The 17302-nt window shown below is 46.2% G+C and overlaps 1 protein-coding gene across 2 annotated transcripts in view; it reads right to left on the bottom strand.

Annotated features, from left to right (window-relative positions):
• The window catches only part of CCDC60 (coiled-coil domain containing 60), a 163658-nt gene that overhangs the window by 11149 nt on the left and 135207 nt on the right, over positions 1-17302 (bottom strand). For both annotated transcript variants that reach the window (XM_042962526.1, XM_042962527.1), the window contains 3 exons: positions 14637-14727; positions 9117-9351; positions 1677-1761 (listed from right to left, as the gene is read on the bottom strand). In XM_042962526.1, the coding sequence (XP_042818460.1) occupies positions 1677-1761; positions 9117-9351; positions 14637-14727 (411 nt within the window). The remainder of the gene's footprint in view (positions 1-1676; positions 1762-9116; positions 9352-14636; positions 14728-17302) is intronic.

The raw sequence follows: 17302 nt of genomic DNA, 5'->3' as shown, positions 1-17302 counted from the left end.
ATGTGAAACAAAAGTACCACCAACACCATCACGGCGGTCATCATGTATTGAATGCTTACGATATGCTAGGCAGGTGCTAATATTAATATGTTAAATGCATTATTTCAGCTAATTCTCATTGAAATAGATGTTATTTCCACAAGTATAATATTTTACAAAGATAAGGCTATGTAGTTCTCACTACATCTCTTTGAGGTAGGTTGTTAATGAGTCTCATTTTACAGAATTGGAATCAGGCTCAGAGAGGTGAAGCAACTTGCTCGACATCACACAGCAATTAAATCATGGGGACGGAGATTGACCCTAGCCTCCTTGGTTCCAAGGCCAACGCTTCGAGGCCACACAGTCTCATTCTATAGACGAGAAAACTGAGGTTTAGAGAAAGGCTACGTTGACCTGTTCCGGGTTTCAGATGCATGTCAGTCTGACTCCAATGCCAGTGTTCATGCCATGAGTTCTTACAAAGGAGAGAGACCCAGGGAGCTGATGCTTCATCATTAGCGTCTGTCTCCAATGCTGATAAATCAGTAACAGCGGCCAGGGCCTGAAGGGCTGGCATTGTCTCTGGATGCCTCCCGAGTGCCACCCTCCGAGCCCCGATGCCAGTTGAGGCAGCAGCAGACAGATTCGTCTTTAGCAAGCAGTGGCGGGTGTGATGCATGTGAAAGTGCTCAGTGAACTGTAATTATGGTAATAACAATAACCAATAAGTCATAGCCGGCATCCCAGTAGGCTGAAAGCGATGAAGAACCTCTTCCAGTGTGTCATTTATTTTCAGGAAGTCATTTGCTTACTCAGAAGGATCTGTACTTGGGAAGGGAACTCCGGCTCTAGCTTGCCTGCTCTCTGAGGCTTTTCGAGGTCGGAAGTCCCATGGATAAGGCTTCCCGCCAGGAGGAGGACACTTCAGCTTCAAGTGCACCGCCACGAGCCAGTCTCTTAGGGTGGAAACCAGAATCCTGGAAGTGGCCTCTGAGGTCCCCAGACAGGCTGATGCCTCTCTCCATCCCATTCTGGCCGCACTTCAGTCCTTGAAGGCGCCATGGTCCCTCCTCACCATGTTTGCACATGTGCTGCCTGAAATGTTCATCTGTCTCCTCACCCCGCCCCCCCAAACTTTGGCCGGGTAGCTCTTTTTCATGCCTCATCCACAATCTCTTATAGTCTCTTCCTTGGAGGGAACTTCTCTGATCCTCATCCACATCCCAGACTAGATCACATTTCCCTAGTATTCACCCTCTTAGTCCGAGCTTCCCTTTTATAACGCTTCCTGTAATAATTAGTACCTAGTCTCTACATGGTCATAAATATTCAGTAAAAGAGTGGATGAATAACCTTACAACTCCTGGGAAGCAGGGTAGCATGGTGGTTAAGAGGATGCTTTTTGGAATTAGAAGGATCTGCTTTTGAGTTGTGCCCTTACCGTTCGTTGGCTGGGTGACCTTGAACAAGTTACTTAGCCTCTCTGAGCCTCATTTTCTCATTTGTAAAATAAAGACCACAGTATCTTCCTTAGAGGGTTGTTGTAAGAACCCAGGGAGGTGATATACATGAACAAAGTACATAGCTCAGTGCTTGTCACAGAGAAAATATTAAGGATTCAGAACTGCTGTGGCTAATGTTATCACTGTTATTCTGATATCCTGCATTTGCCCCAGGGGTCAAGAGAACAATACCTGGGCGCTTTTTTGTGCATCCCATTTTCCATTATGACTGTCCTCCGGGCATCTTCCCGAACCATCTCCAGGAGCTTCTGCAGATCTGATGGGAACATGAGAGGTCATTGTCCAGAGGGCAGGCGGGGCTGGTATCCCCTCCACTTCTGTGTGTGGGGAGCTGGAGAGGGTAGATGGGGGTCTAGGCAGCCCACAGCATTTGGCAGGTTATACACCCGGTGTTATCTCCCTGCTTACAACCAGTGACTCATCGTTTTCCTTCTGGACAGCATCTACATTTCCTCCAAGTGGCCTCTCAGGCTTTGCAGGGTCTGGCTGCTTGTTTTCTCTCCTGTCTCATCTCACTCCCCTCCCCGACCTTAAACTCTAGTGTAGCCAGAGACAAAACGGTTTCCAATTCTCAGAAGAAATCGTCTTGTTCAGGAAACCCTCTCTGATCCCACAGACCTGATGTGGCAACCTGGTGACCCACAGGCTGAATCTAGCTCACAGGTTTTGTTTGATTTGATGCAGATACCCAGCTTTTCAAACTGGAAGGCTTCACATAAAAATCCAGACCACCCGCTCCCCTGTAAAAGACTCTGAGATGGGGTTCATTCTTGCTGCACGCTGCCGGTGGCCATTGGGCAGGTGTGCACACTCGGGCTGCCCCATTTCTCCTGCCTCTAGTGGACTTTTCCCTGCATACTTAATATTGTTGCTGTTTTCTATAGGGTAGAAATACATCTTTGTACCTGACTGTTAGGGGTTGAAGTGTGTCTTCCCAAAAGATACATGGATGTCCTAATCACCCAGTATCTCAGAACGTGAACTATTCACATTCTTGTTTGGAAACAGAGACATTGCAGGTATAATTAGTTAAGTTAAGATGAGGTCACACTGCAGTAGAGTGGCATCTTAATCCAATATGACTGGTGTCCTTATAGCAAGAGGGGACAGACACTCAGGGAGAGGATGGCCTGTGATGGCAGAGGCAGATTGGATTGACAGTGCATCTAGAGCCAAGTGCCGAGGGTTGCCAGCTACTGTCAGAAGCTAGAAGAGGCAAGGAAGGATTCCCCACCTATAGGTTCTGGAGGAAGCATAGCCCCATGACACCCTGATTTTGGATTCCAGCCTCTAGAACTGTGTAAGACAATAAATTCCTGTTGTTTTCAACCTTCCGGTTCATGGTACTTCATGACGCAGCCCTGAGAAACTAATATTAGAAAATGAACTGTACTTGGAGCGGGACAGTAGAAATCCTACATGTTTTATATGGATACAGATTTGCAAGTACCTGGCACTGTGCTTGTCATCGAGGGTTCTCAGTCACCATTTGCTGGGTAAATAAGTGAATGGCTAAGGAGAGAAAAAGAGGGAAGGACTTGGAAGAACTTGAGCTAGATTTGGGGGTTCAGCGAAGGAGGACAGTGCCAGTGGGGACCCTTTTCACCCTTTGTCAGGTGCCTATAGTCAACGCAAGTGCAGGTCTCAAAAGCCATACCTAGAAGAGCGAGGCCCAGTGCTTGCTATGGCCATTTGTATCCAGCCTTGTTTATGAATGCAGTCAGTGGGTGCTTAGGGCAAGGGCGCTCCCCTTCAATGACCTTGGAGCCATCTAGGTTGTGAACAACACCCTCATTCAGCCATTTTCTACTCCACCTTCTTCATTCTCAAGTAATCTATCTTCCCAGTAATTTGAGGGCATGATTCCATTTGACCTGAATCTGATCTTCCTCGTTGTCTTGTCACACCCACCTCCCCTACTGCTGCACATCCCAGAATCCTTGGGGAGTGTCTAGAAGCCTATGAGTAAGGCACCTGTAGCTGGTTCCTCCACTTTCTTCCCATCTCCTCAGAACCAAGGAGCAACATCTGACTGCTCCCCCGCTCCTGCCCCCACTCACAAGCAAGCCAGCCTAGGGGTGGGTGGATACCAGCAAATGACCCTAGTGACCTGGCACGTCAGGCAGCTTTCCTAGAGAATCATATAGAAGGCTCCTCGCTCTCTTAATGCACCGAAAAAAAAATTTTTTTTTCTGCTTGCCGATAATGTGTCTGGGAATGTATGGTGCCCAACCAAAATCAGGCTCCATTCATCATGTACCTGAGTTTGGTTACATATGAATTAGAATAAAGCCTGGGGGTTTGGAGGCCCACATCTACGCCTCATGGCTACCTGGGAGAAGATACTTGTTTGGAAGGGGATCGGGTGCCACAAAATAGGATTTCCCTGAGGAAGACGGTCCTGGAATGGATGCCCACACTCAGAGGAACCTGCTCAGTCCTGAGTCCCCAGAGCCATGGAGAGGACACTACCCATTGCTCACAGACAATGGCATCCCGTGTTTTCGAGTGCTAAGTCACACCGCCAAAGAAAAAAAATTCTGACTCTGTCCTCCACCTTCCATCTACAGCCTGTCCACACAGCTCACTCTTGAGTGACAAAACTCATTCCTTCCTCTTCAGGGGAAAATGGAGGAGGTCTTTTTGTTGTATGGGGTTGGGTTCTGGGGGAACGCTAGCCACCGTGGGATGCATCTTTTCTGGGCTGCTATTTAAGTGAGTTTCTCCTCTTACAGTTCCAAGACTGGGAGCCTCAAGACTGGCAGCAGGAATGGCCTGGGCTTTGGTTTCTCGAGAATCCCCTTGCCATTGATTTGGGGAGGGGATCAGTCCACGGAGAGGCCACAACCTGCTGTCTCCAGTGATTTGCCTCCACAAAGACTTCATTATGCAGCCAGCCCTGGAAATTAGACCTTGGTCAAATGGTGTCTCTCAGAATAGGATTCATGAATTCAGAATAAATTTGAGAAGGTTTTAGAAGGCAGTGAAAGTCTGGGAAATTAATCTACTTTTGTCAAGGCTCTGACAAATGGGATGAGGATAAGGTATAAATAGAGGGGAAGGGTGAGGAGGTGGAAATAGAAAGACTTTCTTTTTGGGACATAGATATCTGGTGGAAACGCATCTCCTGGTCATTGTTGTGCACCTGCGGTGTGCCAGGCTCAAGGTGAATAAGACGTCATTGTTCTACACCAGCAGGGAGCTCACATTCCTTTCCCCCCCTCTTCCTTAGTAATAGAAACACGTGCATGTGCACGCATGCACGCGCGCGCGCGCGCGTGTGTGTGTGTGTGTTTATGTGTGTGAGGGTAAGCATTTACTAGACCTGTTGTCCAACATCTTTGCAGCTAGGTGTGCCCCTGTGACTAAATTCTGGGCGCTAAGAGTTTAGTAGAAATGTTGCATGGAGCTTCTGAAAAGATTGCTTCAATTCAGCTGGGAGTGAGCAATTTCCTACTTCACCTACTTTCTTCTGCTTCCAGCCTAGCATGTGGCTGTGATGGCTGGCATTCTAGCCATTTTAGATCGTAAAGTGATGCTGAGAATCATGGCAAAGAAAGACAGAAGGAAGCAGGTTTCCTGATGACCTTTTGGAGCCATACCAGCTGTGGACTGGTCTTCTTTAATCTGTAAGAAATATAAATATCTTTCTTAAGCTACTATTTTTCAGATTGCTGTATCTAGCCAAAAGGAGTTCCTGATACACTGAGATACAATTGTAAGTTAAAATTAAGTACTCAATAAAACCAAATAAAAGTACTAAGGGAAATGACAGGGAGGGAACCCAGGAGAGTCAGAGAAAACTTCACAGGGAACATTTGAGTTGGGTCTTGAAGGTTAACTAGGAGTCCACCAGACTAAAGTGTCACAGGTTAAAGGGCATTGCAGACAGAGGACAACATGAGAGAATGAGCGTTGTTTAAGAAGAGGAAAGCTATTTGTTGAGGTTGGAGTGCCTGGTGGAAGGTATGAAGTGGCAAAAGCTGAGCCTATTGTAACAGCTTGGGACAAGATCAGATGCACTGTTTTAGAGGCAGTGGGGAGTCTTGAAAGATGTTAAGCTGGGCAACACTGCATCAGATTTTTTTTTTAGTTTATCTATTTATTTTTGAGACAGAGAGAGTAAACAGGGGAGGTGCAGAGAGAGGGAGAGAGAATCCCGAGCAGGCTTTGCACAGTCAGCATGGAGCCCGATGGGGGGCTTGAACTCACGAACCATGAGATCATGACCAGAGCCAAAATCCAGAGTTGGATGCTTAACCAACTGAGCTACTTAGGCACTCCTACGTCAGATTTTTAAGTTAGGAAGTTCCTTCTGGCTCAACATGGAGAAGAATCCATGGGCAAGTGAAGGCAAGACAGGAAGCAGGGAGACTAGGAAGCTGTTGCTGTCATGTAGGTGAGAGGTAATGAGACTGTGGACCTGGGGGTTCCAAACTCAGGTACCAAGAAGGGTCAGGTACCGGGATAGATGACATGAGCTAGTGTAAGAAAAATCAAATTTTGTGTGACTCGAGGGCTAGACTGGATTTCCTGGGTTCAAATTCTGGCCTCATCACTTATTAGATGTGTGACTTTGGTCAGGTAATTTAATCTCTCTGTACCCCACTTTTCTCATCTACAAAAAGGCATAAAATTGTGAGGACTCATTGAATTTACATGCAAATATATACATACACATAAGTGTGAATTTGTATATGTACACAGTATGTATATAGCAGAAGCTAGAATAGTGCCTGATACGTAAAAGTCTTCTTAAGCATTAACTCTTGTACTGTCATCATCGTCATGATCATCATCATCCTTATTCTAAGGAAAATAGTAGGGCACATGAGATGATAAACGGCCATGCACTTGGCCAATTGGGAACAATGATTGGGGGTAATAGGGAGTGGTGGGGATTGTGGAAAACTAGCCAGCACGTGCCCCCCCTAAGAGGGGCAGCTCCATTTGGATGTAGTGCATGGTTGCGGGTCCACTCTTGCCACAGTGGTGGTGGTGGGTTTTTAATCAAAATTTTTATGTAAAATCTCTCAATCTTAGAATATCACCCCAGTTTTTTTTTTAAACAAAACCTTGTGTATTAAACAAAATGTAAGTGGCAGGAACTAGCCTGCATGCCTCAGTTTTCTATCTCTAAACGAAGATGAAAGCGACGGGAATGAAGAGAGAAGGTTTAAAGGAGTTTTAGGAGGTAGGACTGAGGGGACCAGTTAGCTGGTTAGATGTGGGTAGGAGGCAGCGACTGGGGACAGGTCTCAGAGGCCTGGAGAGGTGGCACTGTTCACCCGTCTGCTCATCACAGATACCTTCCCCCTCCACCCCCTCCTTCCTTTGGCATGCCTGCTTCCTCTTGGGGGACACTGTGCCACTTCTGGACTGAGGCAGTTCTTGGAGCTGGGGACACTTCTCTTCTTACTTAAGAGCAGGGCTTTTGGGGCTGAAAGACACACAACATGGATATAACATTGATAACCACACAGACACCTTGAAAAGAAAACCAGATCTGGTTAGTCCTGTACTGAAAACCTCCCAGAGACTTCCTGTTGCCATTGAGATCATTCTGAAGTCCTTACCTTACCCTACAAAGGCCATGCCCACTCTGACTCCTGCCTCCCTCCCCGGCTTCATATCCTGAGATCTCAGCCTAAATGGTCAGAGCTGAGAGAGGCTTTTTTGACGACTGTGGCTAAACTAGCCTCATCCCCACCGACAGTCTCTCTCTGGCCCATGTCTTGTTTTATTATCTTCTGATCACATACTATCTGCAACTGACTTGATATTTGCAGTTTCGTTTATAATCTGCTTTTTCCTTCTAAAACCTAAGCTTGGGGAGGCCAGGAACTATAATCCTCAGTTCCAGGTGCTCAGTAGCTGATCAGTAGATACGTGTCGAATGAAAGAAGGTTTAAGAAATCCATAAGAGTCACACGTCTGCTGATGGCTGATCTTGGTTCCTCACTATCTTAGATAGTCTGTTCAGCAAACAGCTTTTCAGGGCTCGGAGCCTTTCATGGATTTTCACGGCTTTCACCCTGATGACAAGGGTGGGAATTTTTCTCATTGGCAGTCATTACTCTGAGTCCTGACCACTTACTGGATGCTTTGTCCTTCTGTCCATTCTTTGTTGTGATGATTAGGGCCTCAATCAGGCTTTCTGGTCTACCTTGACCTCTTATTCAATCTCCTTGAAACTATCCTACACCCAGTTCTTTTCAGCTCAGCCTAGCCCAGCCCAGCATTGGTTGCCACAGGCATTCTAGATGGTCTGAAAGAACACTGGCTAAGAAGACAGGCCTCCGCTTGGGCGCCACTGAGGGGACACAGGAGATGTGGTGGGAAGGGGTCCATGAACCAGAGTCCATAATTTTGCATTGGCCAGCTCGTTCATGATCCTTTCTTTTTCTCTTCTATCCTCTCTTTCTGCATAAATCCCTTCTTTCCTATTTCCTTTTACTATACTTTTACTCTACTCAGAAAGTTCTGAGAATAATTTTTTTTGCATGACTTATAGACTCTAGTTACGATTCTATCTGGTGGAAGTCCATAGGCTGTACCTAAAAGAGTATGCAAAACTATGTATATATGTGTGTATAAATTTTCTTATGGAGAGAGGACTCCTAGTTTTTAATAGATTTTCTAAAGCACCTGTGTCCCCCAAATTGTGAACCACTGAAAATGCATCTTCCAGAGCAGGGGGAGGAGGGGACGAGTGTCACAGAGGGATACAACTTCCATATATAACATAGTTGGAAAAGACAAATCCCTAGAGACAGAAAGTAGATTTGTGGTTGCCTAGAGCCATGGGGTGGCAAAGGAGAGAGACTGCCAATGGATATGAGGTTTTCTTTTGGTTTGATTGAAATGTTCTAAAACTAGATTATGATAATAGTTGCACAACTCTGTAAATTGACTAACAGTCATTGAATTGTACATTTAAAAAGAGTGAATTTTATGGTATGCAAATTATACCTCCATAAAGTTATTTTAAAAAGTCTATGCTGCATTTCAAAAACTTAGTATGAAAAAATGTGAAATATCTCATTAATAATTTTATATTGATTTCATGCTGAAGTGACAACATTTTATATAAGTCGGGCTCAATAAAATATAATTATTAGAATTAAAAAAAAATTTTTTAATGTTTATTTATTTTTGAGAGAGAGCGAGAGACAGAGTACGAGCAGGGGAGGAACAGAGAGAGAGGGAGACACAGAATCTGAAACAAGCTCCAGGCTCCAAGCTGTCAGCACAGAGCCCAACATGGGGCTCGAACTCACAAACCGTGAGATAATGACCTGAGCCGAAGCTGGACGCTCAACCGACTGAGCCACCCAGGCGCCGCTATAATTATTAGAAATTTAAAAGGAGCAATTGATGACCATGGGCTGTCTCTCGAGGAGAAATTGCTCAGAGTAACCCAAGGAACAGAGTATATTTCCAGTCTCCCCCGGGGAAAAGCAAAGGGGACTGAGGAAATTGTACAGGGCCAGGAGACCCCTGTGTCTCTTTTAACTGAATGGGGGTGGAGGTGGAGTAGGAGGGGTTCTTGATGTCTAGCTTTAAGGCAAAGAGTCCAGGCAGATTGTTCAGATCTCAGGTACGACTTACTGATATGGAGAGGTTCTTCGTCAGGCTTGGTCGAAGAGGATTCATTGTCCTCAATGTCCTTGCTGCCTGTTGCCTGGGTGATCACACTCTGGGGCTCGTCTGAGCCGGGGTTCATGGACATCATACTGCTCTGGGGGGATGATCCCCAACTGGTCCGAGACAGACTGAGGGTGGAGCCTCGCCGGCTTGGCTTGCGGTTGGTGACACGCAGTATAGGAATTTTGAATTTCTTGGTCTGAAGAAAAGAGAGAAGAGAGAGGGGGTCTCAGAAAGAAGGGAGGGAGGACAGAATGATGGAAGGAAGGAGAGAAGGAGAAAGGAGGGTGGAAAGAAGGGAGAGAGAAGAATAAAGGAGGGAGGGAAGGAAAGAAGAAAAGAAAGAAAGAAAAAGTGAAAACCTGGCTCTGAATGTGAATTTCTTTTGGCTCTTTCTGAACACCATGAGACGTATCCTGGATCTGTCACAAATCAAGATAGTTTAAAATGTGTATGATTTTTTAAATCTTTTTTTTTAAAGATTTTTTTTAATGTTTATTTTTGAGAGAGAGAGAGAGAGAGAGACAAAATATGAGCAGGAGATGGGCAGAGAGTGAAGGAGACACAGAATCCGAAGCAAGCTCCAGGCTCTGAGCTATCAGCACAGAGCCCGACACGGGGCTTGAACTCACAAACCGCGAGATCATGACCTGAACCAAAGTTGGACACTTAACCCACTAAGCCACCCTGGCGCCCTTTTTTTATCTTTTAATTTAAAAAAGTTTTTTTTTTTAATGTTTATTTATTTCTGAGAGAGAGAGAGAGAGAGAGAGAGAGAGAGAGAGACAGAGTGTGAGCAGGGGAGGGGCAGAGAGAGAGAGGGAGACACAGAATCTGAAGCAGGCTTCAGGCTCTGAGCTGTCAGCAGAGAGCCCGACATGGGGCTTGAACTCACAGACCACAAGATCATGATCTGAGTTGAAGTCAGACACTTAACTGGCTGAGCCACCCAGATACCCCTAAAATGTGTATTATTTGAAGCAAACATTATGGGACTTACTGTGTTCAGTGAGTGCCATGGTTGTCCACGTAGTCACCGCAAGAAGCCAAATGCATATTCTAATGATATTACCGGGGACCAGAAGAGCTTTTAACTTTTCTTTTGTAATAATCATCAGAGTTGATTTTTAAACTGTGGGAGGATGGGTCTCATTTCTTCAGCTACCTCTTGGTTTGACCCCACATTGCATGTATCAATTTCTTGTTCCACTGAGTTGACGCCAGGCCCTCCAACAATGAAGATTTGTGTTTGCTGGAATCTACTGAAGAATGTAGGATGGAGAAAATTCTATAGCTGATGTTTAGGAAGTGGGATATCGGGGAAGCAGATTTGTCTGATGAGATAGCACTCATTGTGGGAGGAAGGAGAGCCATGGTTGTGGTGGACAGAAGGGTCTAGGTGACAAGCCCTCGAAGGTAGTAAGGGGTAGGTAGAGAAAGCCCTGTAAGGGAAATGTGGACTTTTGGGAGGAAAGGAGTCAGACAGGATGGGTTACCGGTGCGTGTGTGTGCACACGTATGTGTGTGTGTTCACCCGCTTGCATGATTGATGTCACTTCTGAATCTACCGTGCAGGGTCCTGTCTTCGTTTAACTCATGGCCCAAGTCTTCCAGAGGGTTTCTAACTTGCCCAAGGTCACACACAGCTAGCACGTGGCAGAGCCGGGATTCAAATCCAGGTCAGGTCAACACCGATGCTAATTATTGGGCCTTGCTTGAAAATACTTTAAGCAATGCTCTTTTCTCAGTGGCTGTGAAAATTCCCCTGATCCCATGCTGATGAAAATACCAAGTTTACAGTGGGACACAGTAGGTCCTCAGCTGCTCCAGGGTAAGAGCTCAATAGCGCCCTGGGCTATAGTTTATGCTCGATGAATGGAAACAGTTTTATTTGAGAACATTTATTTATGTATTTACGGGTTTTTTTTTTTTACGAACTTTTAAAATGAATGCTCTTGCAGAAGACTGAGGTCATCTTTCAATCAGACTCATAGTGTTTGATACCTTCAGAAAGCAGATAGAAGAAGAGACAGCACTGAGGCCACACCAACATCTAATAAATATCTAACAGGGTGGAGAGAGTTGTGTCCCTCAGGATTCGTATCATGGAGTCCACGGCATGTGGGCAGAAGTAATTTTTTGGTGGGTGCCTTGTGGGGCCATGAGTACAGGTGGAACTTCGCCCCCCCACCCAGGAAGAGGGGAGGGTCTTCCTGGTTGCACAGGGGAAGAAGAAGGTGGGTTTACCCAGATCTCCAAGGGGGCATGTTCTCTCCTTTGTCCAATCAGGAGCTTGACACAGCATCCCCTTTGTCCTGACATTGCAACTGGGGATAATATATGTGGAAGTCACCTCATCCGGTCTCCTCTGGCACAATATGAATTCCTGGCTCTGGAAACCAGACTCTTTAGATCAACATCATTTATGAAGGCTGGACACATCGTGTCCCAGGGGCAGCCTGGAGTCTGGCAATGAGCACTGGACCTGGATCCGGGGCGGGGTGGGGGGAGGGGGACGAACATCAGAGGGGCCTTGAGCAAGCCACAGCCTTGCCTCAGTTTCTTTATTTACAAAACAAAGAGAATAGACTGGGGTGGTCTCAAGGAGCTTTCTGCATCCAGAGCTCCGTGTGGATCTTCCTTGGGCTAGGATTTCATTTTGTGCTCCTAAAGTTGCCATTAATTAAAATTCAATTAACAACCTCAGCCAGGAAATCCGAAGTGAAGGGCTGACACTTCTGATTAATTGAGAGTGGCAGAAAAATAAAATGTGGGGGGAACATGTGACAGGCAGTTTCAGCATCTTGCTTACCCTTTATTGAACTGACTCTGTCTGAATTGACTTAAATCCCCAAATGCTTCTTCCCTATTTTTTATATTTCACTCAGGAGCAGTGTTAACCAGCTGCTGTGTTCCACCTCAGTAGGGACTGCTTTTGGCAACAAAGGAAAAGATTTCCCCGAGTGATTCCTTATACTTTTTCAGAAGCAAAGGTTTCAAACTGGCGGCCCATGGGGGGTGGGGGGGGGTGGGGACATGATTAACTGCCCTGAATTTTACAAATTGGGGAGGTTTTTATATAGCAACCTAGGTTATTAGTCTCTCTGAAAAATGATAAGCCCCAGACTTCCATTCTCACATGGCAAAATGGCTAGAGCTGGGCAGAAGTTCTTCCCTTTAGCTGAGCAGGCATATCCCTGTTTGCCACAGACCTCACCACTCCCTAATACATTACACCCATCCAGATTTTTTTCATATACCCAGTTTGCCTGGTTCTTACACAAACATGATCTTGGCACTGACAAGCTCTAAACACACAGAAGAATATCAGTTGCTGTGGGAATTGATTGCAGCCCCTCTTTCAAAGCTTTCATTTTAGAGGCGCAGAAACTGAAGTCAGGAGACAGGAAAGGACTTGTCTGAAGCCACACAGTGAACCAGGTCACCGTGGCTAAGCTAGGTCTCCTGACTCCTAATCCAGTGCTCCCTTGTCCTCAGAATGGACCACACTTCAGCCTAGAGTGTGACCTATAAATTTCCTAGGGAATTCAATTTTGTGAGAGTTCCAGTGTGGTGATTTACTGTCCCCTGTTGCAATTTTTGTCATGAATATTCCTGGAGGATTTTTTTTTTTTAAGGTTTGTGGTTCCTGCTGGTTTTTCTGTGCATCTCTGGAGACAGATGTACACAGTGTCTCCATAGCAACTTTCTGTGATAAAGAATAAAGGCTTCTACTTCTCAGATCTAGGCACACCCTGATGAAAGAGCAAGAAAATAGTGCAACTCTTCATGAGGGGCAGTTATAATCGTGACACCATGGAGGACATGCATTTGACGAGCTCAGTGTTTAATAAACAGTGTTTCATGAACAGACCCAGGATTAACTCTTCGCTCTGCCATTACCCGGTTGTGTGACCTCATGCAAGTCACTTAGCCTCTCTGAGCCTCAACTTCCTCCTCTCCCAGCTGGGGATTAGAATTGTGCCTCCTGGGGCAGAGCTGGCTAATGTACCCAAAGCATTTCCTCAGCATAGAACCTGGCCCATTGCAATTATGTTAAAAAGTGGCTTCTAAAAATTATATAACCATGGGGCGCCTGGGCGGCTCAGTCAGTTAAGCGTCCGACTTCAGCTCAGGTCATGATCTCACAGTTTCTGGGTTCAAGTCCCGTGTCAGGCTCTGTGCTGACAGTTTAGAGCCTGGAGCCGCTTGAGATTCTGTGTCTCCCTCTCTCTCGGCCTCTCCCCTGCTTGTGCTCTCTCTGTCTCTCAAAAAATAAAAAATGTCAAAAAAATTAAAAATTATATAACCACAGTAATTATCAACATTTTACCACTTTCTTTTTTTAAAATTTATGTTAATGTCTTATTTATTTTTGAGCGTGAGCGAGCGCACAAGTGGGGGAGGGGCAGAGAGAGGGAGACACAGAATCCAAAGCAGGCTCCAGGCTCTGAGCTGTCAGCGCAGAGCCCGATGTGGGGCTCGAACCCACGAACCGTGAGATCATGACCTGAGCTAAAGTTGGACACTTAACCAACCGAGCCACCCAGGCCTCCCTACCCCTTTCAAAGTGAGTTGGCATGGTGTTTCCTGAGGTTCTTTACTAACGTTGTGAAGTAGGCAGGGATGAACATTATTCTCATATTGTGGGGAAGGGCACAGGTGTAGGAAACATTCTAGGTGCCTGCTCTTTCAACTACCTTTACTTATCTAAATATTACCTCTTGTCAGGGTGCCTGGGTGGCTCAGTCAGTTGTATATCTGACTCTTGATCTCTGTTCAGGTCATGACCTCACGGTTCATGGGTTCGAGCCCCACACTGGGCTCTGTGCTGATGACTCAGAGCCTGCTTGGGGTTCTCTCTCTCCCTCTCTAACCCTCCCCCACTTATGTGCACTCACGTGCCCCCTCCCCCCCCCCCAAATAAATAGATAAACTTAAATAAATATTACCTCTTGTCATTATTACTTTACGGTGCTTGTTTGTTGGGTAGATGAATTTGGGAAGCTTTGGGTTTGGAATAGTTTTGAGTGAAAAGAATAGACCTCTCGATGTTCCCTTGGTGGTAAATGCGCGTTCTTGTTTGTAGAACACCCTATCTGTTGAATCACCTACTTCTTATTTTCTGGCTGAGTTAAAAAGAGAGTGAGAGACCGAGAGAGAGAAATGACTGGTATTGATTAAAAACATGGAGTGAGGTGAGTCCATTTCCTTCCGGTGACATGTAATTGAGCAGCTCCACAGCTGCTCCTCCCCTTTCCCGTGAAGTGGTTTCTGGCCAAATGTCATGTCTCCCGTAATCCCCAGATAGCCGTTTTAATTAAAATTTACAAAAACCATCCAACAGCATGTGGTTCTGATTTCTCTTCACTCAGAGAACCAACTAGAAAAAAAAAATCCCATCAGAGAGGAGACTGGCAAAAAACGCTCCCAATTCAAGTCGGGGCTGGTAGCCAGACCAGAGCGTCGTGTGCTGGTAGTTACCTTAGGCGCTGTCACGAAGTGCTCCCACCTCTGTCCCATGGACTTGTCCTTATTGATTTTTTTTATTGTGCTCTTGCTTCCACCCGGGTCCCTGAGTGAGAAACAACTTAATGAGTTTTCCGCTCCCAGAGCCTCGGTTTTACTACAAGTTCTTTTAGGAAATGCAATGAGTGGATGATGGATGGTGGCTGTTCTCTGTTACGGTTTCTCCCCCCCCCCCCCCGCCACTCCCCCCACCACGTTTGCGTGAAGAAGTGAGAGGGACAGTCCTCCATAGCTGGGTCCTGCCAGTGAAAATTGAGGTTAGGAGAGACCACCGCTTACGAGGTGGGGCTGAGGGAGGTGAATGTATTTGTATTCATTCTGCATCTGTTTGCGATTTGGACTTGGGTCCTCTGCTAAACTCCAGGGCAAGTCTGCAGCTACTCCTGGGGGGTGAACTGAAAGGCATGTTCATTTCTGAATCTCTGCCTGCGGTGGTGTCCGAGAATCCTACCATGAGGGGCACTTGTGAGTAGCATGGAGAGAGTATAACTGAGGGGGCCTGCGGAGAGGTTGTGGGGGCAGGTTTTTGCACAATGAAAATCATTGCTTTGGAGCGTATTGAGCAGAACTCTGTACGATGCTACGTGCAAGATGCTTTCTCACTGAATTGTCTCAGTAAGACCTTGCGATGCAGTCATTGTCACCCCATTTTACAGATGAGAAAACAAACGGGGGCGAGGGTGCTCAGGTCACTCACCCAGGTTCAGATTTACAGTGAAACTAATGACTGTCACTTGATGCGTCCCTGTGGGGCCCTGTACCTAATTTTCCACTGCAATTTTTCTATTCCTTTTCTTAAAGCACCACCATTCCCCAGTTAACTAAACTTCGGGTACCCTAAATCCTGGTTCCTCCCCTCAGGGGTTGGGAACTTTCTGGTTATGAGACTGAGCCTCCAGCAGGTTTTGTTGGTGATGTGCCCGTAATCCCTCATCTGAAACCCATAGGACCAGATGTGTTGCCACGTTGGCATTTTGGGAAGGATATATGCTGCCTGTGCCATATGTTAACGTAATCCTTCCAGAAGCGGGGACTGGGACAGCATCCTGTAACCAGACACATTACTATTTCTGCAGTGACATATATGAATATTTACTCTAGGTGGGCTAAAGACCTGTGAATAACTTCAAGTCAGATTGTGCCACCAAGTCAGTTTGGTTCATGTCAAAGCTTGCTGCAGAATGAGTTATGGAAAAATTGTTTCCAGAGCCTTTTGGATTTTGGGCTTGGGGCTACCGGACAGTGGATCTCTGTTGATAAACAAGCAGGAAGACTCAGTGTGTGCTCTTTCAGTTCCTTCTACCTATCGATCAATGATTGATTAACATACTGATTTCTCTTTCCGTCCGTCCGTCCATCCATCCATCCATCCATCTGTCCACCCATCCACCCATCCCTTTCTTTATCTCCTTTTTCTCTGCAGAAAGGATTTTGGATGGCTGGCATCCTTTAAATCATTTGGCTGGCTGTCATCTAGTATAGAGCAGGGACTTGAGGAATTGAGGTGGCCAGACCAGGTTGATGATGGGAGGCACTGACAGGGGTCTAGACTTCTCAGGGGCTGCTGAGCGCTGATGAGGGAGGTGGGAGATGCTCAGATATAGGAGGTAAAGGGTGATCAAGCTCAAACTTGCATAAGACGGGCTTCTCATGGCACAAGGCTCTGGGTAGTGGAATCGAAGGCTTTTACCAGCCCAGATGTGGAGCAGGGGCTGGGGTGGGGGTGGGGGGGAGGTGTGCCCTCCTCCCTGGCAGGACTTTGCTGAATATTTACCAGCCCACAGCCACAACCCAAGAAACATACATAGGCGCCAAGGTGGAAGTCAGGCTGGGGAGGGTGGGGCGGGGTGAGAATGTGCCTTCAAGCTTTTTGTAAGACTTTATGTTTGATTACACAATAAAAAGCCCTCTGAATAATTAACAGTGAAGCTCATTTAACGTTGGTTCTGCCTGCTTCTCCCCTGAGTAATCAAATTAGGGAATATTTAAAATCCAGCCAGAGGAAGGAGCAGCAATACTTCAGTCCTATAAACAATATTTAAACTAGCGGCGCTTTTGAAGTCTGATTTAAGGCTCACCAACTGGAAGCTTTAGCAGTTTCTGCTTTGGAGCGTTTCTTTCAAGACCACAGGGCTTTGGGGCTCCTTCCTTTCACTAACGCAGCTCCTGCTGTGCCTCCAGCCTTCTTCTTGAAGTTCAAAAGCAACCCCCTTCCCCTTTCAAAATTAAATCTGGTCCCAGCCAAGCTTTCAAAATCTTAAATATTCAAGCCCGATCGGGAAGATGGGGAGGCTTTCTGTTAACGCTGACTTCCTAAATGACCCGAAATCTATTGTGACTCCAGGCAGCAGGTAAATGAGTTAAAAATGCAGCGAGGCTCCCAGAGATCTTAAACAGCCCTTGCGCCCTTGCTCGTGCAAAGCCACTGATAAAGAAAGGGCCCTGGTTAGACAGAATCAGTCTCTCTGATGTTTCATTCTCAGTAGCAAATAAACCAAAAAAAGGAAGATCAAACAGGGGCAGGAAAAGAAATAAACCACCTGTGTTTCTTTGTCCACAGGGGGCTGGCTGCACACCTTGTCTGAGATGGGCACAGCAAGTTGACAGTCCTTCCCAAGGCT

Source organism: Panthera tigris, chromosome D3, assembly GCF_018350195.1.
Source record: "Panthera tigris isolate Pti1 chromosome D3, P.tigris_Pti1_mat1.1, whole genome shotgun sequence".
Lineage (NCBI taxonomy): Eukaryota > Metazoa > Chordata > Mammalia > Carnivora > Felidae > Panthera > Panthera tigris.
The sequence above is the reverse complement of the archived record's forward strand: the minus strand, read 5'-3'. Positions and strand labels throughout refer to the sequence as shown.